The 26,810-nt window shown below is 42.9% G+C and overlaps 1 protein-coding gene across 1 annotated transcript in view; it reads right to left on the reverse strand.

Moving 5' to 3' along the window:
• The window catches only part of plxna2 (plexin A2), a 141,875-nt gene extending 122,099 nt beyond the window's left edge, over nucleotides 1–19,776 (reverse strand). Inside the window, exons 1-2 of the mRNA XM_053317321.1 lie at nucleotides 19,196–19,776; nucleotides 14,481–14,663 (exon numbers count right to left, since the gene is read on the reverse strand). Coding sequence (XP_053173296.1) covers nucleotides 14,481–14,663; nucleotides 19,196–19,756 — 744 coding nt within the window. The 5' untranslated portion in view covers nucleotides 19,757–19,776. The remainder of the gene's footprint in view (nucleotides 1–14,480; nucleotides 14,664–19,195) is intronic.
• Nucleotides 19,777–26,810: the final 7,034 nt, after the last annotated feature.

Consider the following 26,810-nt stretch of genomic DNA (forward strand, 5'->3'; position numbering starts at 1 on the left):
CACACAACACAAAGTGAGAGGGAGTACTGAAGAAGAAAGAAAAGGAGAAAGCAGAGAATAGAGAAACTGCAGGCAGCAGAAAACAAAGAGGTCAGTGTTGTGGAAAACATGGAGTCTGACATTAAAGTGATGCAGTTCAACTTACTCGCTTTAGCGCCAGAAATGCATGGTTGAGAGATCTACAAGCACAGGGGGAAAAATGAAAAAAAGACAGTAGCACAGATGGAGAGGGGGGAAAAAATAAGCAAAGGAAAAAGACAAACAGGAAGTTGCTGAAAATGAAATGATAGGTAACAAAACATGCCATCTGCATATCTTTTCATCTTCCCAATATAATGAAAGTATTTGATGGCATTTATTTGTTTTCTCTCTAGGTGGCATTGAAATTCTGCTTATCTCTGCATTCTTCTGTATGGCAGAGCGGAGGATGGCAGGAACATTAGAAAGGCTAAGTCCCCACCAAGCAGATTAACCAGAGCCAGTCAGGGGACCAGAACACAGATTTGGGATGCATCGCCCAAATAAGATTTAGGCTTTTCACTGGCAATTACTCACAGTATACATTTCAATGCGTAACCCCGGAATGCAGCTGATGCTGCCCTGGCTCTGAAAAGGACTTTGGCTAATCTGAGACTTGCCACTGTACCAGAAGGTTATAGTCTGTTTCCAGCTGAACAGATCTGCTGTGTGTAAGGACTAGAGCTGTTGCTTTCCCATCACATTCAATACTCAACTCCTCTGATTTCCATTAAACCAAGAAGAAGGGCTACTTGTTATTCATGGAAAGCCACTTGCATATAATGTGGGTGTCATTATTTCAATGTATAGTATACTGTACATGTCACATTACGGCACAGCTGACATGACAGAGGAATCCACACATCGGCATCAATAACCACCGCAGCCACTATAAAGGAGGAAATACAAGACTAGCTACAAAGGCCAGGCAGTCTTGCATGTGCAGTTCTTTAGTGTAATGAGTCCTTTCACTATATGCGTCACAGATGCTGATGAAGGGAAAAGAGACCGGACTTGTCATTTCCCTGTTGGGCCCTCGGGAGCCAGGTGTCTCTCTTTAATGGAGGCATGTGGAGACTAACGTAGGTTAATGAGCTATGCAGGCCCCAGAGGAGATAAGCATTATAGGCTATATGAGATCCCCTCTCATCCCTTCATCCCTCCATTTGTGTCAGACCCTGGGAGAGAATGGAGGAACAAAGGAGAATGTGATGGAATGGAAATAGAGGTGCAAGGGAGACCGAGTAAGTACAGAGGGAACGAAGGATAGAAAGACACAACAAGCAGAGCCAAAGAGAAAGTCAGGTCTGCCACCAGCCTTTTAAAACAATTAAGGCTTGGATGGGATTCACTGTAAAGGTTCCACAGCCAAGCAAGGCCCAAATGTGGTAGTAAAGGGGAAAGCTTAGTGAGAGCGGACCTAATCAGAAACAGACTCCCTACGACAACAAACCAAACCACACACACACACAGGAAAGTCGACACTTTACATATTAAAGCTCGACAGGGAGGGAAGAAAAACCCTGTGGAAACATCAAATTGTAATGAAGAACAGGCTCACTGAGTGCGTAAGGGATGGACGGAAAGAGACAGATAGACAGAGAGATGTAATGATGGTGAAGGAAACAGAGCTTTTAGATATAATGGACATCTAAGCCCAAACCGCGGATTGTCCTTTGAGTCTGCTTTAAGAGTGTTTGTTGCAGGGTTGTACTGTATGGCTTTACTGCGTTCCTCTTTTTGTCTTGCACTCAGATGTGGCTTAGTCTTTTGTTTGGCTGTCTGCGGCTGCATTGCTGTATAAGCTATGAACTTAGAGTAAGCAACCATCTGAGCATGCTGTGTCTCTGTCCCCGAACATGAATATGTGCTTCGGCTAAGATGCCGCCGAGAGAGGAGAGGAGAGGAGAGGAGAGAAGTGTGTTTGTGTTTGTGCGTTTGGTGGAAATAGGGGCTACAGAGAGATGAGAGAGGTGCATCCGAGAAAAGGAGGACGGAAAAAAAGAAATATGAGGAAAAGTGGAATAGAGGGAAAGAGATGAGAACTGGGAATGTGGGGAAATTGAGGTGAGGGAGATAAAGCTGCAAAACAAGAAGAGGGGGAGAGAGGAGGAGGGGGGGGGTAGAAGGTGTGACCAGGTTTGTGCCCAAGAGCAGAGAGCATAGCAGGGGTATGTGGCACAGTCGAAAGGAGAGGCAGACTCACATTCCAGGCTTGATCCTGTATAAACCCTGTCTGTTACAGCAGATCTGATATGGAAATAAGAGGCCAGATGGGGGCTTCCAGTGGCCTTATAAGGGATTGTGGCTTGTCCTGGATGGATCATGGGTGAAAAGCCATGGAGAATGAGAAAGAGACAGAGAGGGGTAGAGACAGAGACAGGGACTGGGCATTTGAGAAAAACAAGTTACGACAAACAGAGAAAAAGATGTTGAAAAGTGGATACGCTAGAGTAAGAGAAAAGGACAGATACAGAAAATAGCCGTAGACAGCAGATGAGTATGAGACTGAGAACGACAGAACAGAAATGGTGAACCGAACCGAGATGCTGCCTTTCTGACAATATTCTTGTTTTTCGCCTGCTCTGTTGTTTCAATGATCTCTGGTCTTTGAAGGGGGGATTCATCAAAGCCCGAGAACAGAAACAATTTCCTCCTCGTCACACAATAGCAAACTTAACAATAGAACCCGGCACAACTCGATTTGGTTCAATTCATCCTGCTACCATTGTTTCAGACTGAGTCCCATAGGTCCACTTTATTGTAGGATTTTTCTCTACTGCCAGAAAAAATAACTTTGTCCTTGAGAAAGAGTGCAGATGCAGAAAAGCAAACCTCAATGAACAAAAGGATAGATGTTTAATGTGTGAACAGACTAGGCTGTACTGATCAGAAATAGAGTGTGTAGAATCTATGTGCCATCATCATCTATTTTCCAACTAAAGCTTAACAACAACTGTGTTGGCAAATCTCCCTCATTCTGCTGCTTTTGTTCATCAGTATGTTTTTGTACTAACAGCATTTCCTCGTCAAGATGTTCAGACAGTAGAAGCCAGAAACCTGCTGAGAAACCTGATCAGCCACGCTAATCTGATCAGCTGCACTTTGTTCAAGTGTGTCTTATTTAAAGAGAACAGCACTCCCAGCATGTTGTAACCCAAACACCGTCCTATCCCCTTTCAGCTGAGGATCCCGGGGAGCCGACACAGTCATCTGATCCAGCACACCTTCCGATTTAACCACCGCCCCCCCCCCCCATCCTCCGATCCAGCTCGCAGCCTAAACATGGCATACCTGCACCCAAATGTTCACTCAACCACAACAATCTGGGCTCATTAAGCTGAAAACTCATGACACAAGTGTTTCTCGTTTCCTAATCAGTTGGAAGGCAAAAGCCCCCTCTCCTCCCCAGTGTGTATGTGCGTGTGTGTGCATGCATTTGTGTGTGATGAAACACTCTTGAAATAGAGTGAAACACGTAGTGTCTTTTGAATGTATGATCAAGGGAGTTTTTGTACACCTCCCTCATGCAAATAAGTGAGTGAAATGTGTATGTGCCCCACACCAAAGAATATTTTGTACATGTATATGTGTAACAAAATCATTCAGCTCTGTATATTATGTGCAAAAGTCAAAGTCAAACACATTCATTACACACACTGAAGGCATGATACCTTAGGGAAGTAACATGCAAATGATGTAGATAAGATCTCTGCCCTCTGGTCCCCAATCTTAACTGATACAACGCTAACTTAAAACTGGTGTCTGGTTTCAGCTAATAAAGACCGAGCCCACGTGCACACAAACACAATACACACTCCTCAATCCATACACCCCACTGAGCCAACAGCTGCTTCCAGCAGCACCAAACTGTGGCTGCCAACTGCACCAAAACACTTTACTATGACTGACTGTAACACATTATTCCCCACAGAAAGGTTTAACTGCCCTTTTAAAGTGGGTAAAAAGGAGGAATGTTGATGGTTAGCTGCTGTGCTGTTATTAAATCAAATCATCACCTCTCCGCTTTGACTGCTAATCCAATCTGACAGAGCAAGCCCATGTCACCGAGCATGGGGATGTCTCGCCCGGCCTCTGGCCTTGACCCCTACCTTTATTCAAGTTACCAGAGGCCCAGATAATGTTTTCCCAATCACTAACCATTAGAGTTTAATGAATAACAGCAGTGGCTGAGCTGACCTGTGGTTGGAAGAGGCCTCTAGCTCCTGCTCTGCTCTTTGATATCACCACCTCGTTAATGCCCTCCCGGTGGCCTGGCATGGGCTTTCTGGTGATGCAGGTGTTTTTCACAATCGCACACATGGCCTTGCTATTTTCTCTCTCTCTCAGTTATTTAACTCTTGCACTTTGGCATTTTTCATCTCCACTATAACACAGAATATTCCAAGCAATCTACATGCATCTACAGCTTTTGAAATATCATAGATTTTACATGGACTATATTTTCTGCCTATTCCATTCAGACAATATTTGGTGTCTGTGACCCTTGCACTCTATCTAGCTCTACCTCTAGCTGTTGTGTGTAATGGCAATATACAACCGTGACATTGTGCTATATGTCATTGCTATAGGGGTCAGATGCTGAGATGAGAGAACATATTGAAAGTGAGCTGCACATTTGTAGGTTTTTGCTTATATTATGGGACTATAAAAGGAATGGTGAATGACTATTTTGTTTTTTCTCAGGGAAACATGAGAAGAGCTACATAATATAAATACCAATAAAACACTATGGTAAGGTCACTGTCTTTAAACAAAGGAGAGGGTAAGGCTTCAGAGGACGCTCTCGCCATTGAACACAACACACTGTATGACATGTTACAAGCTATGCAGAGGGAACTGTCCAACCCCATTAAGACTGTAGCTGTCTTTGCTGGACGGCTGGATTATTAAGGAGTCCAGGCTGACAGCTCTGTTTCATGACAGCATGAGGCCAAGACCTGACATACAGCTGTCAAGGGAAAGAGATGCCCCACGTGTGTGTACGTGTGTGCTAATGGTGCAGAAGTGACGAGCAGGTAAAGGTTGAGTGAGTGGAGATTACCAGTGGCTTGAAATATTATCACATGCCATTAGCACTGTATCACTGTTCATTAGGCTGATGGCTAGCTGGAGTTACTTGACAGTCCTGCGGTAGGAAAGAGAGAGATGGAGAGAGTGAGAGAGAGACGAAGAAATGAAGAGATAGGGAGTATGCACAGAACAAATGTAGAAAGGAAATTGGTGTAAAAGGAAAATCTGTGAAAAAGATAAAGGTCTCCTTGCCTCCATCCTTCGCTGTCAGAGATCCAACGGCCAGGTTTCAGAGGCAAACCGTATTCAACGTTGCAACAATAAGGAACATGGCATTTTATAACAATCCCTAATTCCTATTGTCGTAACATTCATAATAAATGATAATCAGATGACTGTGCAATGTCAAAATGCATATATCAGAGAAATGATTTGTGTAGAGCCCATAAAAGCTCGCTGTAAACACTATGTGATCATAGAAATGCATTAAACAATGCTGTCACCCAGACAAGCTTAACTCTGAGGGCCCTGATAACTGCTGCTGTCTTGTATGAAGTAGGAGACAGAGGAGCAGTAAAGCTGTCTCACTATCAGACAGAAACATTAGTCGCTGTCACACTCTGTTTGCCTTCACACAGACAACAGTTTAGTATATCATCAAAGCTAAAACAATTCTCATTTCTGAGATCTATTGGCAGCGTACAACTTGAAAAGGCACTTGAAATGGAAGCGCACATTTGCAAAGTAGATGAGAGGAATGCTGTTTTGGTTGATTGAGTAATCTAGAATCATTATGCATGCTATCAAACACATAAACAATACATGTTTTTCCCTTTTTCATTCTGTAACTGCTTCTAATGAGGATGATAATTACGATTCATGTAAAATAGGGAAAATTCATCAAGAACTTCAAATAGATTCCAATTGTTGTGAGCCACTGTTACAGTTTCTGTGCAAGTTTACAAAGTAATAGTTTGCTCTCACTCGTCCTCTGTCCTCCCTATCCCCCCTTTTATCTAATTTTTGACCACTCTAAGAGCAAGCAGTAATGAATTGGCTAATCACAGTTATCTGGCCCATTCAAGTGCTTTGTAAAGCAAATCAATAAAGCCTGGCACTGAGCCAGCCATCCACTTTGACAGATGTTGCTCGCTAATCTATTTCTGGCTTTTTTTTCTATCCTAAAGATGTTTACCCTTTCTGTGTCTGTCCCTTTTCTCTCTGTGTGTACTTCGGCAAGGTCAGCAGGGAAATTGAAGAAGAAAAAAAACTCATATTCCATGCCAGCTGGCATTCAGAAGACAAGAGTCAAGCACTGAGTACTTAAAGTTCATTTGACAGAGAGAATTTTTTCTTTGATTGGTATAACTGTTGGAAGTCATTGGAGCTCTGAGATTCATACCTCAGGCAAGAAAAAATAACAAGGCATACATCCATACTATGTTGTTTCCCCAGAAACATATCAATAACTGCGACGCAACCACTGATAAGCATTTCTATGAATTTCAAATGTTCTCCCTGTGGTGCCAATTGGCTGTAGACTAAACAGGAATATTGATAGGCTGTGAGGCTCTGTCTCCCAACACAGCTCCCTTGCATAATGTTTTGGACATATTCTTGTTGTGTTTATTGCACATAAAGCATCGGATTGCCATGATGCATGGGCTAAAGATATACCGTATTCATAAGAATGCAAAAGGCCACTTCTTACCCAGAGAAACATGTGGGAATATTCAGCCTAATTCCACACGTTTAATGTTTCTGCCTAAGCAGGAAGACATGGATCTGAGTATCCAGTAGTGTTTGATGTGGCTTGTCAATCCTAATGACATTATTGAACTCAACATTGGTGAAAACCACACAATCCACTGCCACAGGCATGGTATGAGTCCCAGACTGTGTGTGAGCAACTGTAGAACACAGAGCCAAGGTCTTAGTCTTGTTTTCCCTTTAAAGTCCCAAGTTCGATTACAAAAAATTCCATTTTGCAACACAAATAATACGGCCATTAACCTAATTTTTATCCCCGTCAACAAGAAAACAATCTAAAAGAAACTGGATTGCAGCAATAGTTTTTCGAACATGTAGCCTCTGGTGAAAATTGGCCTTAAACTACAATGGGTTAATTAATCTCACTCATGAAGTTAAGTCCAATTATGGGGCGCACTCAACGGAGTAATTTGTTTCCTAAAAAAGAGAAGGCATTGTTGTTAACAAATCAAAAGTCCTCCTCTTAGAAGAAACAGTAGTATTGGTGATAAATTAATGAATAAGTTGTGCACAACATATTTACAGACATATGTGATTCTGTCTTTGTGTCTTTTGGGATTTGCAGCATTGGCACACAACTGTATATCTACAGGCTAAATTAAGCCTGCATGTATAAAATCCATCTGTAGTAAAAATGTATGCACTGTCTGAGTATTAGTCTCTTGTTGTTAGATAATGAAAAACGCTTCCTTCGAGACACTGGCAGAGAAAAGAGCAAGCAATTAGAGGAAGAGAATGGAGTGGGAGACAGATAGAAGGAGAGAAAGCAACAGAGAGCTGTTTGAATGTGATTAATGAGATCACTGCAGGGTAGGCTGTGTCATTGTAATAGTCTGAGCAGGGAAGAGAAGGAGAAAAAGACCAGGAGAAAGAGTGAGACACTGAGACAGAAAAGGATGGGAAGAAAGAGAGGAACGAGAAGGGAACTGAGAAAGAGAGAGAAAATGAGAGGGGACAACTGGCTGACTGACCATGCTACATTTAACTCACTGCTATGAAAAGTAAGAGGAAGTGAGACAGATAGAGAAAGACACGAAGAGAGAGAGAGAAAGTAAATCAGAGAGACTAAGAGGGAAAAAGCAGATATAAGGCTTGGATGAATGGAACGGCGGGAGCTCTCAGTCTTCCACTGGCCTTTTAACAGTGAAGTGTTTAGAGAAGCCAGGACCGGGTCTGGCAGATAGAAACAGCCATGAAAGACACAGCCTGCTGCCGTCGGCCGCCTTTTTATCTGGCTCAGGGTTAAGAACTGAGCAGGAGGGGGGTCAAGTGGAGGCCAGGTTCCAAAAGGTCACAGAGACATCCTACTAGTCCACAACTGAATGAACAAGTTAGTCATTAGCTATACTAGAGAGATGATTATACCAATTAAACACCTATAGCAATTGCCCCCGCTCACAAATAGCTTTAGCCTAGTATTTATACATTTAAATAAACACAAAGCACAAAAACACTGTCATCTTTCCACAATTAAAATGCCACTCAAGAAAGTACACTTTGCTTTTGAGAATAAATAATTAAAAAAACAAATTCCAATGTATAAAATTGAGGGCATAAAGCTTCAGATTCTACTAAATTTCCTCATGGATGTAGCAAGCCTTCAAACAGCCCTTCAGTTCTGTAGGATCTGTAAATCATCAATTATTGGTCATCCTGTCTTGCTGTAAAAGTTGCTGAAAAAAGCTTGACAGTCTCTCTGTGAGCTGCCATCCACAGATCCCCTGAGGTCCTGGTAATGACAGAAAATAAAATTTAGCTCCATTCGCACTTCTCCAAATAGTGCTGGTTTTACTGTAGGACATTTGCTTCAGCTTCTTTGAGGAAAGTGCTGCAAATTGTGTTGGGAGGAGGAGAGAATGTGCTTTTAGTGGCAAAATTAATATCTGAAGGCTATACTAGACTACCAGCTGATACCGGTGGGCAACCTGAAGTTTAATTCCTTAATTTAATGTGATTAAAAAGATCATAGGGAATTTAACAGGGAGTGTCCTGAATATGACTGTTATACATATTGTCAGCTGTCTGTCTTTGCCAAGTCTGCAATGTTAGTTACCTTCTTCATTAACAGGTATATTGGGTAGGATGGTTTTCATTCAGTTTTTCCATTCAAACAACACAGACATAGGTTTAACAAAGGGGTACAGTAATTTGTTCTGTGTTGGATTAATAGGACCACACCATTCAGTCTGAAACAAAGTGATGCAATGGTTATTATACAAGGCATTCAGTTGAGAAATAATAATTTGTGAGTATGATGATTGGAAACAAATTCTACCTGGTGGCAATTATGACAGCGCTTTTCACTTGCAATTGTATTTCTTTTCATGTCAGCTCAAGGTTAATACGAGCCATGCAGGCACAATAGAGATGTTTAACAAAGCCATTAAAATTATTCATTCTTTGTGCTTTTAGGTTGTTTATTTACTCCATGATGAAGCTCTAATGATCAACTCTAAGTTATTTATGGGCGAAGTAAAGCGAACAGTGTTCATGTTGATATCATTCATATAATTATAAATCATGATTGTGTATGTGTGTGCATGTGCATGTGTGTGTGTGTGTGTGTTGCGGGAGATGTAGGTGACAGGACCCCTCAGTTCTGTTCTTCTCAGAGTAATTTGTACCCCTGGGGGAACAGGATGGGCTTCCATTCAGTTGTTGCCATGGGCCACAGCTGTTGCTAGGGACATCATCCTCAATGCAAGCTAGAGCCCCCACCCTCTCCATTCTAGTTTTCTGTCTGTCCGTCCGTCTGTCATTTTGTCTCTCTATCTCTGTCCTACCTGTTTTCCTCTTTCTTCCTGCTACTTCCCCTGCCTTGAAAACACTGAGCTCAAAAAATAATTTGATTTGCTGATCCCTCACCTCACACACACACACACACACACACACACACAAAAATAAAACACATCAAAATCCAGGACATGCAAAGTCAGGCCACACCAAAGCGGGGCCTTGACGAGTCAAGCAGGTGAGCAGCCTGCGGACTGATGGGATACAGACAGGCAAGGTTCATGGCGTGGTGGAGGGTAGACGGGTGGAGGGGGGTTGACCCTTTGGCCACAAGGGTTCTGTAGGAGCAGCTGCCAGTATTTACAAGCCTTTAAAGTCCCAAACACTTTGTGCACTATGATCAGCTGCTACCCTCAGCGACACTCCAGTACTGTCTGCACAACACACACATGCTTTTTGCTATTCAGCCCACTGTGGGAGCCAGGTGAGTGAGCCATGCCCCCTCAGCTATGTTAACCAGTTCAGCAGGACATTTGTCCAGTTAAACACCTGAACCACCCTTTCAAGTTCTCCTCTTCAGCTGCCAGGGGCACAATCCAAACCAATTCCTGATTACTCATCAGAGCATGATTACAAGAATTAATTAGCCCGAAAGCAGCTCATCATGGTTGAAGGCTTGAAGGATAAAGTGCCGGAAGACATTTTTCTCATCCATGGTTTGACATTTGTTTCATCCATGGTTTACTGCTGATATGACCCATCACTAATCAACCCTTGACTTCCATTGAACACTTGCGTCCACCACGATGGTGTTTTGAATGAAGAAAGTAAAGCATGTAGTGCACATCAAGATATTATGAGGCAATGCTAGCCTGAAGTAGCTATTTAATATATCAAGGTTGCATGACTCAATTACATATTAAATCACTCAATTACATATTAAAACAAACCTATAGAGAACTATGTTGAAAGCAGCAGAGATTGCCATCTGGGAATGTATCCCTTTGGTCTCCGTTTCAACAGTTCTTAACCCCTGCTGTTCTGTATGAGACAGCTGGGATTGAGGATGTTCTCACTGTCTGTCTCTGATTAACAGGGGAATCCTGAACTTGCCTTTGCTGAGCTTGCTTTAACCTCCCCATTCATCTATCGCCGGGATGTCTTTCAACATCCAATTTTACATGTGCAGCCGTGCCCTCCATCTCGATCTATATCAAAGGCTGTGCTCCCCGCAGCTCTTCTCCTCCTTAATGCCGCCGTTGCTTCCCACCAATCCCAGTCCTCGTGTGGGATATGTCTGTGCTTAAGCACAAAGTGAACCACACACAGCCACAATTCCAATTTAGATGATGCAATTCTTGGGTAATGTGTATTCAGAATAAACTGCATAGCAGATCGACTATCTCTATAATTTGACCCACGGAGCCCAGCAGCAGTCTTTGGTCTCCGGGTACATAAGTGATAAAGTAGATGATGGAGCCTGGTGAATATGATATACAGTCTGGTGAGTATCAGTGTAAACCCAGGTCTAGAATTTAAATAGGACATTAACTTGTGAGCAGGACTACAGGCTTACTGGAACATCTTCTGATCTCACCTTAGAGTGGACTGAAAGTGGTTTTGGTCCTGTTTGGTCCTGATTGAAACTGGTTTCACTGTAGCTAGAAAAAGTGCATGATGGCCTGGAATATTGATTGCCCCCTGGCAGTTTTCTGCTGAGGTGAACAACTACTGCCCTCAACAATCAATCACTGCCTCCAGGGGTGCCACCCAGAAGTTCACAACCTATGTCTGAAAGCCTCCTGACGCTTAGGCTATACATTTAACTCATAAACTGTTGTATGATGTTTTACTCTAGATTGGTAGATGAGCATACTCCTTTTTTTTAGGGGGGGGGGGGGGGTTCAACCCTACAAAAATGTAGTCACTTCATACTCTGTACACATCGTCACTGCACGTGAGCACTAATATATGAGACTGTAGTGTTAGTGTTTCCTGCAGTCTATCACACTGAATATGCATTCTCCTCACCTTAGTGTCTGCTTACTCTTCTTCCCTCTTAACCCCTCTTCCTCAATCAATCCCCTGCAAAACCCTGCCACTAACAGCACTACCTGCCAACGCTATCCCTCCCGTTTTGCCATGCTCTAGCAAAGCTCAGGAAACAGCAGCAGGGAGAGTGAGAGGGAGGTGGAGGAAGGGAAGGAGAAGTGGGACTGAATGGGGAACTGGGAGATGGAGGGCAGGGGAGGGGGAGGGGGGGGGATTCTTTGGGAAGGGAGCCAATCCAATTACAGGCAGCGGTGCAGCCCTGGTTTCTTTGGCGGCACTAAATTCACATTTCAACGGTCTCTTCCTCCCTCCCCCAATACCTTTTTCCTTCTCCTATCTCTGCTTCTTCCTGCTACTCTTCTTTTTTCTCGTTATTGCTCACACTCACACTCCTTAACCGTGCATCCCCGTGCACCACACCCCTCCTTTTCCCCCATCTCTCTGTCTCTCCTGGTCGCATGAAAGGGATGGAGGTATGGAACTGTATCACCAGCAAAGCATCAAATCTTGTCCCCCCTATAGCTGTGTCATGTTTGGTACTTTGGCGTCCTACCATGTTTCTCAGAACTCTGTAGGAGCTTATCAGCCCTCTGCAGAGGAGCTGAAGCCAAAGCTCATCAGGTCACCCTATATTCCTCTGCCTTCCCTGTGACACCTGAGGGCATGAATGGGTAACACCCTCAAAATAAATACATGCATATTTCAGACACACTGAACCACAACCTTAACAATAACAATGGGCAATGCTGCTTTCCTCTTACCACTGTCATGCAGCATTATTGACTATTTGTTACCTATTACAAGTGTAATCTCTCCTTTTTTCACGCTGCTTCCAATTGCCACAGTGGGTAGGCTAATTGTGGTCATTCTCTCCTTCATGCACATTAAGTGGACAGTCAGTGCTTGTTGAATCATGTGTGTGCTTGCATGCAAATCATGACTGGTCGCCATCCAATAACGCAACTGCATGCAAAGTGTTGCACAGTGGTGTCAGTGTCTTGTCTAAGATTGTTTTAAAAACTGGGTTCAAATAAAATTCAGGAAGTCAAATAGATACCTACCAAATACAGAGATGACAACGTGCAATCGAACCTGCACTTTTAGTTTTGTGTTACTTGTTGAGAGAAATATTATTATAATGTTAAAGGCAAATGCTCATTTTACCTTTTGCTGGATACAATCAAGGTATTCATGATATTTGCAAGTAATCGTCCTGCATTTTCTTATCGAGAGGAAGGTGACTAATTATGATGACAATAAATCAGATGATAGGGAATACTCATTGCTATTGGTGTTTGGTGAAAGTGGAATTACAACCTTATCCTGTTGTCATGTGGAGCCGTCTCTGTGGTTGAGTGCTCTACTAGGTTTTTCTGGTGCGACCACTGGACCGTGTTACTTTTTTTCTCTAGGTGCCCTTCTCATATCCTGGTTAATTCCCGCCTCATGTTAGCGTTACTGTGGTTACAGTCATGCCCCTGTGAGGAGTGAGCCTAAGTACACAGTAGCAGGCAAGACTATTTTGCATGGATTCTCAAACGAGAAGGGAGCAGAGAATAGGAGATAGAGACAGATGACTGGGGAAAGGCAGGCGGAAGCTACAGACAAGAGTGTGGAAGGAAGCAGGGAGATACAAAAACAATATGCAAGCAACAGCAACACAGTGGGGAAAACACTCTTTTCTGTCTCATCTAATTTAACCAAGTAGAAAAAGATGCTAAATTATTAAACAGCTCAAACAGGGGATTGCATTGAATGAATTTTCTCTTCACCACAGCCTGATGTATTGATTTAATTATGAATAGATGGAGACCAAAATAACCCAAGCCAGGGCCATTTGTGTTGCATTGCCAGGCTTGAGATAACAAAGAACTTGCCAAAATAGGCATCAAAATGGTTTTAGAGACTGTCTTTCCTTTTCAATCTCTTGTTCTGAGCTTCACACAGCTGTTGTTACTAGGGGAAGAGGTGACTCTATAAGCCGGTTATTGCCCTGTGACACACTGCTGCTGTCACTCAAACACATAGCCCCATGGGAGGAGGAACCAAGTTACTACTGACCAGTGTTTCAACCAGCTGTCTGAGTGAAGTCTAAAAGGCACTGTTAATATGCAAGACAAACAACAATTTTGACATACTCACAATTACATAATATCTACATTTAAGCATTTCATTTTAACATTTAACATAAAGTCTAAGCATTAGCTTACTGGGATGATGTGGGTGATGAAACATTGCAATGGCTGTTCTCAATTCGTCAGAAAAACATAGACATCTCTGATTGACACTCTAACACTTGACACTTTGTATCACCCTGAACACAGAGCATCGCACTCACTTCCCTCACTGTTCGATCCTGTCAGTGAGCAGTCTCGTCTAATACCTTGTTTCCTGTGGCTGGTGGTGAGAAATGTATCATTATTAACTAGCCAGCAGCCCTTTACCCTCTGTGGCGTTTGTATTCCCCAACCAAGACTTGGAGGTTTAGTGCATGGGCTTTCTCTCTCTTTGCTTCTCAGTGGGCCACAGGCAAAAAGGTGCCTATTAAAATTAATGGGCCAGTACAGGTTATTCAACACTGCGACACTGGTGCCCAGACTGCCCACTTAACAAGGAACTGGTAATGACCACTACAGTGAGCTAGCCATCGCCATTACCCCTTTCTAATGCTTTGACAGCAGGCATTAAATATTAAGGAGATAAGTTTCCCTGTGACCATGATCCATCTACACAGAAATAGGACCACTTCACAATGTCTGTACCCCATGGACCACTGGACAGCCTATGTCTTTATGTATCACAGTGATGAAGAGAGCAGAAATCTCTTACAACAGGTCTTTAACTGTTGGGTGGGAAGAGGAGTTGGTACTCACCTTCTTAAGGCGTCCACTCTTGGTGCCCACAAAGGCTACACAGTAGCCATTGTAGACATAGGAGGTGACAGAAGTCATGCGGTCCCGAGTTTCGGTGTAGAGTGTGTGTCCAGTCACCAGCTGAGAACCACCGAGAGGCTGGTTGATGTCCAGACCACAGAAAGAGTCGTCAATGGGCACCGGCTACAGATAGAAAGGGAGAAAAAGGTTACAGAATTAAGTATAAATGGGTGACAAATGGAGGGCAATTAAAACTGAAACTGAATAGAACAGAAAAAGAAAAAAAGGTTATGGGGAGCACGAGACAACTGTGTCACATTAAACATAGAAGCCCTTGACATGAAATGTACTGTAGGAAGGGGGAGTGACAAAAATACCTCAGAGAGAAAGACTTAGAGAATAAGACATTAAGAGAGGATAGGCTGAGACGGAGAGCATTATAAAAGAAGACAGCTCAGTAAGGAGGAAAGATGAAGGTGACGGAGTGAGACAGACGGAGTGAGACAGACGGAGTGAGACAGACGGAGAGAGCGATGGTCAAAGTTGTGGAAGTAGTGGCAGTGTCAGGGACTGTCTGGGACAGAAATGAGGGGGTGAAAGAGGTGAGCCTGAGAGAGAGAGGGAGGTCAGAGCGAGGTGGAGGTACATGAGTGAGTCTCACAGCCAGACAAACGTTTGCCTTTCTGTTCCACTTGGCAGACATGTTTCAGCTCTGCCTGACTGAGCCCCACCTTGCTCTCACTGTGGCTCATTACCCTGGCCTATCATCACACCTCTGCAGGAAGACACATGCTGCATTATAACTATGCGCACCGGCAAACACACTGCGTGATTACCGTGCAAACCTGAAAGAGGCTGCAAAGAACTGTATTTACCCATCAATTTGAAAATAATCACCACCATGAAGTCTCAGAAATACTAGACTTCAGTTCATAGGAAAATTTGTGAGTGATTATGTTCCGTTCTGCTTACAGTAAAGACTCCATCTTGTAAGATACGAGGGAGGAGGTGGTGGTGAATTAGGAGAAAGACGGTGGTGTAGTGTTGAATCAGGTCAGCTGAGACAGTCTGAGTGGCAGTGGCCTCAAAGTGCCATGTGAAGTAAAATGAGATGGTCAAGCAGCAATCCTCCATGTGTTCTATAGTCTCTTGTGCACAAACTCCCTTTGAATATACAGTACATACCCTCTCTCCAACTCCAACTCCTTACTTCTCTTTCTGTCACTTAAACTATCTCTCTGTGTCTCTGTCTCTGTCTCTGTCTCCATCCCTGTCAGGAAGCTATAGGCAGACTATGTTGAGTGACATCTCCCACTCTCACTACACACCACGGCTGTAAAACCTTTCAGTACTACGCAGATTTTCATGAGCGGAGCAAAAGCAATAATGCTGACAGGGAATAATCGCCTCCGCTCTTATAGTCACTCCCCCCACTTTATGGCATTTCCTTTTATTTCCTTTACCCAAAATAGCACATAGTGCTATGGGGGTGTTCCACTGCAGTATTTAAATTAGAAAAAAGGTGAGCTTACATTATGTTCCTCTTGCTTATAAATCCAAATGCACTTTATATAATTATTTAAAGCTCATTTTAAACATGTGCTGATTAGACATGGAGACAGAACAAATCAGATGGGAAAGCCAGCAGCTTTCTTGAGAAACAGCCATGAGTTCCAGACTTTGGCTTATCAATAGCTACAGCCTCAAATGCATGCAGCTATTCCACATATGGTCTGTTGGGCTCCAGACCATTTGGTTCTGATTATATCTAGATTGTTTAGATGATGTACGCTTAGCAGACTTGGCAGCCAAGTCAAATCCCCCTGGATTCTATGCAGTTGAGTTTTCTTGTGCACCTTCTTGCAGATTTTTTGCTTTTTCCCCCATGCCTTATCACAAATCTCTCACAAGTAGTGAGGAAATGTAGGTTTGGCCTGTTTCAGTCTGTTTCATGTGATACAAATTACATCGATTATCTTTAGCAGAGCTGTGAGACTATAAATAGACCGTAACCCTGTGTGATTAATCCTTATCGAATAACTCACAATACGGTATAATATTTAATCTGTGCTACAAAAATAGTTTGTTGCCTGGTCTGCTTCAATAGTAGACTACATTCATGTAATCTTGTTAAACAATGCCACAAAGAGCTCCATTTTCTGTGGAATTTGAATGAAGGATAAATTAGATGTGACAGGATATCTATTCTCAGACTTTCTCTCTAAGGGTATACCAGTGTTATCAATACTAGCTCCCCTTTGCTCTCACGAGTGGTTAATTAGTTGGTGGGCCATGAGCAAAAAGCAAGACAGGATAATGGTGTTAGTCAGAGAGAAAGACACACAGGCAGCCTGATACAGAAAGAATCCCATCATGGCTCTCCTCCTTGGGAGTGACTACAGAGATGGTATGAATCTCCAGATGGCAGAAGGCTGGACGGCTGGGTGATCAATCTTTGATTGGATGCTGTGTCTGAATCCCCTGGCTCAGCCTCAGTTCCATTCACAGCCTCAGCCTTGGCCTGCATGTAAGTGTACACACAGTGAAATGTCTGCAAGACGGGAATGAGAGCTGGGGGTATAATTAAGGTTCTATGCTTTGAGCTCACTGGCTACCTGCTGTTAGCAATGGACCAGAGGAAGGGCAGTGGGACTGCATGTGTAATTTACTGACAAAGCAGCGAGGTACAGTTAACACTTAACAAAGAAAATACAGTCTCTGTGGTTGGTCTAACCTTGATTCACCTCATATTTTTGTTAGATCTCAGACATGGGTGCTCTAAAAATACTGCACACAGAGATCCAGGAACATATTTGTTTAAGAAAGACAGGATGTAAAACATATGTGCACATTAAAGTAACCACACTGCTTGTCTTGGGGATTTAACAGCAAGCAGACAATGTTAGCATGGTTGACATATCCGGTTGTTAAATGTAATTTGTATAGGCTTTAAGAGTTCCTCATCCATTGACATCTATCTGCATAATCCATATTATAGTATGGATTTATTGGCTGCTCATTGAGCATGAGGACATGGTCTTAAGGACTGTATTTTACACCTTCTTATCTCTGTGGCTACACTCACAAAGCTTGTGTATCCTTGGTGTATAACGTGAAAGGAGAGCAGAACGTTATTGGCAGTGCATGTCTAAAGAATGGAGTGGGAGGTGTAGCTTTGCAGGTAATGTCTGACACCCTTCAGAGCACTCTGGGATGATTGGGGATTCTTCCGGGGAACTGGAAAGAAGGTTCTAATTTGAGGTCTCACAGTTAGAAATTCTCACATTCTCAACAAATGTCATCGCTCTATATACCACCATTTCTCCTTCTTCCGCCTACTCTTCTCCCTTCTTCCAGCCTCTTCACCCACCTTCTCAGTGGAGATAATAAAATTCAACAGCACTAGTTTGAGAGAATGTCACCCTCCTCCTGACAATCACCTCTGACATTGCGCTAATGGGGATTTACTGATTTTAATAAAAATGGTCAATAGAGTGCCCTGGGGGGGATTAGTAATAAAGAAAGTTGATCAGTGGTTCTTATCATCATGAGGGTAGGGATATCATTAAACCCTAAAAATACACCAAGCACTATGCTGCAGCTACACCACGCATTTATATGCACTGGGAAAGCTTTTCCAACATACATACATACAGCATACATAAACACACACCAACACAGACACACACATACACACCCTGTAACTGACTAGTCACACACTTAGCTAGTCATTAATTCTTAATATTCTTAAATTCCTATTAGCAATTACAGAATGAAAGCACAGAGGACTGCAGCCTCCTGGGAATGAGGAAAAAATCAAGAAACTTAATTCTACTTAACAACATGTAGCAGATACATGGCCTTGTATTATAGGATAATTGGGGATTTCCAAAAGAATTGACTGGTGTGTGATTCATGCCAGCATCAGAGGCAAAATAACTTGAGCAACAATTCCACATTACCTTTTCTCACTGTAAAAGGGGAGAGAGCATGTTTATTTGTATTGCACTCAAGGAGAACATTATCACTTTGATGGCTGCCAAGAAAATAAATTCACCCTAATTTTCAGAATATCTCTCATTGAGATATACTGTACTTGAAAGAGGATGCTCCATGATAGCAGGACTGCAAAAAAGTTCTACATAATAACATGTAGTGTGATCATGTGATTACAGTGAGTGTGCTACACAAGGCAGTCACAGGCAGTTCCTGATGATTGCTGTGTTTATTTTCATTGCAGCATACGCCCTCAAAATTTTGAACACTGTGGTTTTAAGGCTCATTGAAAAGCTTTGGCCATTCCCTTGCTGTTAGCGATCTTATTTTAGGGACTGAAATGAGATGTAGATGTTGTGGGCCAGTTAAGAATTCTCTTCATTAAAATTCCTTTGCCTCTTTATTGATTGCAGACTGATTAAAACACGCCAAGAATAGAATTACTCTACTACATGTCATTGAGATCCTGTCTCACCTTTAAAATTATCTACAGATGTGTAAGAAAGGACTGTTTAAATAATGACTTAATATATTTTATGGCTGGAACTTAAGCTGCATTTCTCAACCAGAGTAACTTTAGAGTGTTGATGAATAATATGTGCATGATAACAATTCCAGTCATTATTTCTATAGCCTGTATAAAGGATATGTGCACTATAGTGTATCACTGTATGTATGTATGAATGGGTTTTTAATCACTGTCTATCAGTGTAACTCACCGCTTTGGTGCACTGAACGTCCTTCCCAAGCAGCCAGTTGAGCTCCAGGTTTCCTTCTCCCTGGTAGCAGGACTGCAGACGCTCCTTGATTCGTGCATTGATGTCTCGGATGGTGAAGACGCAGAGCGCTGAGTCATCTGGCGGGCGGTGGAACTGCTTCTGACCCTTGGAGAAGATGGTGAAGAGCACATCATCTTGGGCACTGATGTTGAGCGAGGCACCGAGAACGCGGCCTGGCTTGCCAAGGTAGGCAGCCTGCAATAGCCGGTACTCAATGCCATTCTTCACACAGCCAACAGGGAGAGAGACGTAGGAGTGAAACTTGCGGTCATCTTTGCAGAGGCGGACGATACGAGAAGTGTAGAACAGATCACTGGTGGATCCGCTTGATGACATGCTGTTCTCTGGCGTCTCAGGCTGGACAGTCAGGAAGTACACAAAGCTGCCACTGGCAAAGCCATAAACATAATAGATGTCAAAGTGGGAGACCAGAGCCAGTGTGTCTGATGGTATCTTGATGAGGGAGGACACAAAGTCAGTATGCAATTCATAGTCAAGCATAGCTGAAGATTCTGGGTCACGGGGCAGCTTTCGGCTAGATATGGTAGGAAAGTAGTCCTGTTTTCCATCTACTGCTGTGCCAATAAATAGGGTGCCATCTTGGCCCTGTGAAGGCACAATGACCCCGTACATGGTCCCAGTCTGGTTGACACTGGAGAGGTAGTGCTCTTTCTTATGGGAGGGCTCCACTAAAATAAAGAGATCATCCAGTCTGAGGAGTTTACAGACACCCTGGTAGAGGCTGCCACAGGCCAGCAACCGATTTTGGGAATAATCAATGAGAAGCAGCTTGTTGACATTGTTGGTAGAAACAAGGGGCTCAGAACAGGGCTGGACAATCAGAGGGGGGTAGCAGGCCTTGTTATCATCCTCTGGGCCTGTATCATGGGAAACAAGGAGGGTCAAGTTGCCTGAGAGCTTGTACACACGGTTGACTGCTCCAATATACAACGCCCCTGTGGTTTGGTGAACGGTCAGGTGGTTGAAGGCCCAGTCCCGACGTTCAGGGTGGAAACTAGTGAATGTCTGCCCACTGCAAAAGGCAGGGATTGCTAAGAGCCACATGCCTAGCAAAATAGTTATAGCTCCTACTTTTGGTTCAGGTGATAAAGTCCGCCGGCCTTCCATGTTTTTAACAGGCCTGCAGGAAAACTGCAGAGGAGGCAGAGAGAATGGATGAGGGGAAGAAGGGAGGAGACCTTCGCCTTTTGGTTGTTGAAGGCTAACTTACAGGTCAAATCTTCTCAGGGGTCTTCACATGTTTCTGGAAAAAGAAAAGAAAGAGAGAGAAAAGATGTTAGATATCTCACTATGACTCACATATCCTACAAAGGAAACACACATGACCTAATGGAAAAGTCTCTTCATCAGAGATACAGCTGCTTGAAAAGGTTGAAGTTCATTCTCAGTAAGCTGATGAGCTATGGAGAGGAGGAGTGAAGGTTTAAAGAGACAATGAGCGGAAACCATTATGGTGCACATTCCCAAGAAGTTCCTGGACACGGCAGGACAATGCAGGAAACACAGGCAGGTTACACATACGGATATTAGCCTGACCTGACTCATACTAACACATCTGCTGTCACACACTGAGCAAGCGTTTTCTATGAACAAAATAACACAGGCATTATTACCCACAGCCATTTCACATAAAGCCCTGGATATTTGGAAATGATTCATCATACTTACAGTCAATTGAAAATTACTTAAACTCATTAAAGCATAGGTTATAAAACTTGAAACACTATTTTATTAACAACGTATCTAATTTACTTTTAATTTAAATTTATTAGCATATTATTGCGACATAAAATCATGTCTTCTTTTTGCTTTGTGCATATATACTATAATGAATTCAAGCCCCAAAAACATTGACAATAATATCTGTTGTCATGCCATAACAGTAAATGTGAAATTTGATGAGAACAACAACAAAATCCAACAATAAAATTCACACCATATACATTAGCACACAGATGAAATTCCTGTGCTCTCTTTTCCTTTCAAACATCAGTCTCCTCATTCCATTTCTATATTCATCTCCTCCCTCGCATTTTGTGATCTGACTATAGCCCATCAACCAAAGCCCCTATCATTTGTCCCCTTTCCATATCTATCTGTAAAAACATACATCAAGCAGAGTCTGCAATTTATGCAACAATGTTCAAACTGGGCTGCAGAGATCTTGCTCCATGTGCCATAAACCAAGAGACGGAGCTCTGTGCAGTCTGTCCCCAGGAGTTAATTATCTCGTCCATTGGAAAGGAAGGCCTGGATCTTATTACTGGAACAAAGTGAGAACAAATTGGGAACCACATCCACACACCCCTACCCTCGTACCCTGCTTTTTAAGAGGTCTGGTTTTACAGAATCTGAATCTATTAATTATTCTTTTCTAAACATTGCTGGTTTTTATCCTTTTATTCTATTCATCTCCTGCTGATCAGATTGTAGAGGGATTAATCACTGGCAGCAGAACAATCATCCCTAAATGAATCAGCTACTGTATTAGATCTGTACACAGCTACCTCATAAAAACACCAGCCAACAGAAGATGCGCGTGTGTGCGCACGCCTCGCCGTTATCAGTGTACTCTATCAGAACCAAGCAGTGCGAGAGGCTAACAAGTGGAGACAATGGCAGTGCATCCCAAAATCAAGTATGATTAGGCGTAGCGATCCAACAAGGGTAATTACTGTGGAGCTGAAGGAGGTAAGCTGGGGAGCGACATGGGGACGCCAGGGGCTTGAACGTGTCAGAGACGGCCCTACATCGTTTGTCACGCTCTAGATTTGCATTTCCAGCAGTGAGGGCACAGAGAATCAAGGGTGAAAGATGTGGCTGGAATAATCAGCAACTGCGCCTTGAATTAACAAGCACTTGCAACTGAAGATAGGGAAGGAGGGTTTCATGGAGAGATACTGCTCATCCAGGCTACAACAGCAACTGTGTTCAAGGCAGGTTTGATTTGCAGAACCGATTTGGGATTCCCTCTGAACCGTGTCTGCCCTCTCATAGACCTTGTTCCAAATGTGGTAATGGCCATCTTGGGGTCCCTCCCCTCCCCCTGTGATCGCTACTCAGCACAGACTTAAATATAGACCCAGAGGGAGTGTATTGATCCATGTGTCCATAAACACAGGTCCAAAGGCCCAGTCAAGCTGTTCTTGGCGTGTGTACAGGCGGAGGTGTGGGAGGTGCTCTGTCCCAGAAGCACTTTATTAGCATGGTCATAAAAGTGCCATTGCCTCTAAAAAAGCAGCGAGGACCAGACCCCCACCCTTACTTTCAGCTGCCTGCGCTCTGCCATGCTCCTTTGTTTGAGTTTGTACATGCTAGATGTGCAAAGTGGATCCCTTTGGTGGTATAATCAGCCTCCTGCTGAGCCAGCTTTTCGCTGAAGCCCGGCAGCCTTTTGCCCTTTGGAGCTTTAGCTACACCCCCACCCCTTAATCGTATATGTGTATACAACATTTACTCCCATCCATCTTTTCTTATTCTCCTTTTTACTTCTCACTTCTTCCCCAGTCGTGGGGAGAAATATATGCAGTACTCCCTCACGGTGTGGCAACAGCTGCAGAGGCATAGAAAGGGACTGAATGAATGGTGTAAATAAATGGCTCCACAAAGGTTATCCATTCATATTGCTTTCGGTAACAGAGGGAATGAAGTCTTTGTTTAAGTTGATTGCATGACCAACTCTTTGTTGCACTTGACAGAGACTTCTCTGTACTATGCAGCTGAGGAGTAGACTTGAAAAGAATAAGAACAACACTGGATCACCCCTCTTCTCTCTTTAGTTCAAAGCCATGTCTTTCTTTTGTTTATGAAGAGTCAGAATTACCAAGAAGGAAATTAACATATAAATGCAACCAGGAATGATTCATACTTAAACATAGTTACCTACTGACCTAGAAAAAGAAAAGGGCATGACTCGGCTGGCAGTGAATAGAATTATGGGTAAGTTAGATCAAGGGAGCATTTGACGCTTTTAATTGTAAGCTTTGAAAATGTTGCTATTTATGACATTACTGCGAAGCCTCCAGCAACAACAAACGCTCTGAAATATCAGCAATATCTAAACATACGCTGAACAGTTATCTTTCTCTATTTAACAACACCAAATACAGCAATTCATACTAATGAAATAAGTTCAGTTGGTTGACGCATCATGACTCTTGTCCCTGCACTGAGGTAGAAAGATGGACTGGCATGATGAAAAACTGTCAGCCAGTGTTGTTGCATCATATAAGAGTACAAAATGTCAAAAAAAACTCAAAATATCATGGTCATTGTCAGTAGTTTTCCTTTCTAACACTCATCTGACAATCTCTTCATCAGACATGGAAGGCAAGGAAAGAAGCGCATCAAGCAAGGGAGACAAAAAAGCGCTCACATTCCAGCACACGCGCAATGATGTGATCGTGGCTCGGAGAAAAGACAGTTTTCGCAAAAACTTCCCATTGATAATGAATAGCCAGGCACGCAAAACACTGCACTGGCACGCTCAGCCAGGCTGCTTCTGAGCGCTTGTTAAATAAACTGGTCCCACTGGCTGCCTGTGCTCTGTCACTATGTCTGCTTGTGGATCCCAAGGCTGAAATGTTGGTGATTTCCCCCAGCCACCAGACAAGTGGCCGTGCCAACCGTGGTCAAAGGGAGTTGCATTGTGGTCGAGTATCGCATGAAAAGATGCTGAGGAGAAGCAGACGGAACAGGCAATAAGAGAAATTGGAAAATCGGAAAGGATAAGCTGTGCAAACCGTTGCTGACGGCTGTGGACACAACCGTCTGAGGGCAGCAGCCAGTAAAAAAGAGAGAGAAAAGGTTTTAGGAAGTGGCTAGTGGAGCGGGAGCAACTCTAAACCTCTGTCACCCTGAAATAGGCAGCAGGTCTTCTGCTTTTGTGTCGTTTGATTTTTCTTTTCTTTTTTTTGTCCACACGAACTAAGCTTCTTAACAATGCAGCCAAATTTGCCTGATCTCCTTAATTCATATTTACTGCAATTGTATTCCAGAAGATAAAGAACATAAACCAAAATCCGTTTACGGTGCTAAATCCATTGTTGTCGGATAGGAAAAGGAAATGGGAGATTGTAATTTCATGCCTTGGATTAATGTGTTATTCCCTGGATGATTAATGTAAAGCGTGAAATTTTAATGCTTAAGTAAAAGTGATACGCTACAAATCAAAGAGACAACTTGGAACAAAAATCAACAAACCAGCTTCGTAAAAAATTTGTACTCATAGCATGGCCACTTGCACAGTAAAAATAGAAAGTTTAATCTTCCCTAAAGCAAGTGCTTTTTCTATAGGAGTCTATAAAAAAGTGATTAGCAGCAGAGGTTAGCCCATTAGTTTTCTCTATTTGCTGCTATCCAGAGCAGAGATAATGAGTGGACACGCTGGCATCTTCAGTTGTTGAGCTGGAGTTATATATACACATTTCTTTGTCTCAATAGGAAATGGATTTCTATGCTCCATTGCCAGCTCTATCTGTCAGCTTCCAGGAAACTAAACACATGTATTCTGCATCCATCCATCCTTCCAGCCACCACAAGGAAGTGTCACAGTTCCAAAGTAGAGGGATAACACCCCCAGAAACCACAAGCCCTCTGGTAACTATAATTTCCCTCTGTTTGGTTTCCTGTGCTGTAGTGCTGCAATTAGTTTATGTCTAATATTCCCTCCTTTGGCAGAATTCAAAATTCCATCACATTAATGCACCCTAATGATAAAGAGGAAATAGTTGTGACATTAATCACAAAGACTTCATAATATCTGAACAGAGCCAGCACCACTCTTGGCACTAATAATAATTTACAGCCATTATTGTACACATTCTTTTACACAGCTTTTTAACAAACTACTTTGTTTTTGTTTATCTTCAGACATGATATGTACTAGGCTCTGAGCTACGGCTAAAAGAGCTGTAATTTAGTGGTGCGTAGTAAATTAATGCGCACTTGTCCACGATTAAGCATGTGCTCCAGGGGCACTCTAACGGAGCACTTTGCATCCAGTGTTTAATAGCACTATCTTTGTTAGTGACCCATATCAGTGCACTTGCTCATGACCATCTGAGTTTAGAGGCCTGCAGCAAGGCCCTCAATTGCCTTTCATTGAGTTGCACCCATTGAAAGCAGTCACAGTACTCACTACTGACGCCTCAGCCTCTCAGAGTTATTACTCCAATGAAAACATATGAAAGATTATTAAAACACACCCCCCACACATTTTTGGGTGTTGCACAAGAAGCATGTCATCATGACACAGGAAGAATCGAGTCTCAGCATAGCTGCCTATCCCTGAATGCAAACAAGGGCACGTGCATCTAATCTTTCCCCTTAACCCTGTCTCTGCTGAGCCCCCCTCCTGATTCACACACTTCAAACTCTGTTTGAGCAAACACACGCTGGTATTACGCTTAAAACCTATGACATCCACCAAGAGATTACAATGTCATTGTTATTCTAATGATTTTTGTTACCCCTCCCACAGCCACCACCTCCTTGCTACACACAGGCACGCATACATTCATTCTCATTCACTTGTACAAGCTCAGACATGCACATATCCACACCCACAATCAAAGGCATGCACATATATAGACGGAGCCATGCAGACAGCATAGATGTACATAAATTATACCACTTTTTTCCTCAAACCTTGTTTCAGCTGACACAACTAACAGCCTTTGCGTACTTTTCCTATTAAATTGGAGGTTGAATCCTGAGGCGTGATCCTCTCAGGCAGCCCCTCTAACAGTAGCTATGTGGCATACGTCTCATCATTGCTGTCTGTCATCCTGTGAACGCAGCGTTCTATTAGGAGGCATTTCCATAAATCTAAATTGTAAAAGGCCTCAGCAAGAGGAGAGGGAATCCTCGGCGGGCGTAGAAAACAAACAGAGTAGGATGTCACTGGAGGCCACAGGATCAGATAGCTCACTTCAGCTCACATAAGATTTGAACTGAATCAGCCTCTTTGATTGACACCATACCCATTTTATCAAATCGGAGGGCCTTCACTATTCCTTAAGCATGCGGCAGATGCTGCTTATCCTGTCACTTTGAAAGTCAATATAGTGGTATAATGAAAGCCGTAAGGGAAAGGATGCAGTTGTGCAACATAAAAGGTAGTTCCTATGGTGCGGCGATGTGTTTCAGTGACTGATGAATTTGAAAATGAATGATGTCAAAATGAATTATTAATGACAGGACATATACAGACATACAATATCGTGGACAGCTGTCAAATATGACTCTACTGCAGTCCAATGGAATTTTAAATAACTATAGAGACTGATGTAATGAAGCTGTGAGCTTGTTTTACCGGACCACACTACAGTGTAAGCTGTATATAATATTTTGTCTCCTATCTCCTAAATGAAATGATAAATACTGGCACGTTTAGCAATACCACTCATTTCAATCATCAACTAAGCTCACAGATACATAATCTGTTGCTATTTCTCTATTCTGAAGCAAATCTGGAGTAATGTGGTGTGTTATTTTCTGGCAAAATCTTATGCTGCATTTAAGAATTGTTGAA

Source organism: Scomber japonicus, chromosome 4 (genome assembly GCF_027409825.1).
Source record: "Scomber japonicus isolate fScoJap1 chromosome 4, fScoJap1.pri, whole genome shotgun sequence".
NCBI lineage: Eukaryota > Metazoa > Chordata > Actinopteri > Scombriformes > Scombridae > Scomber > Scomber japonicus.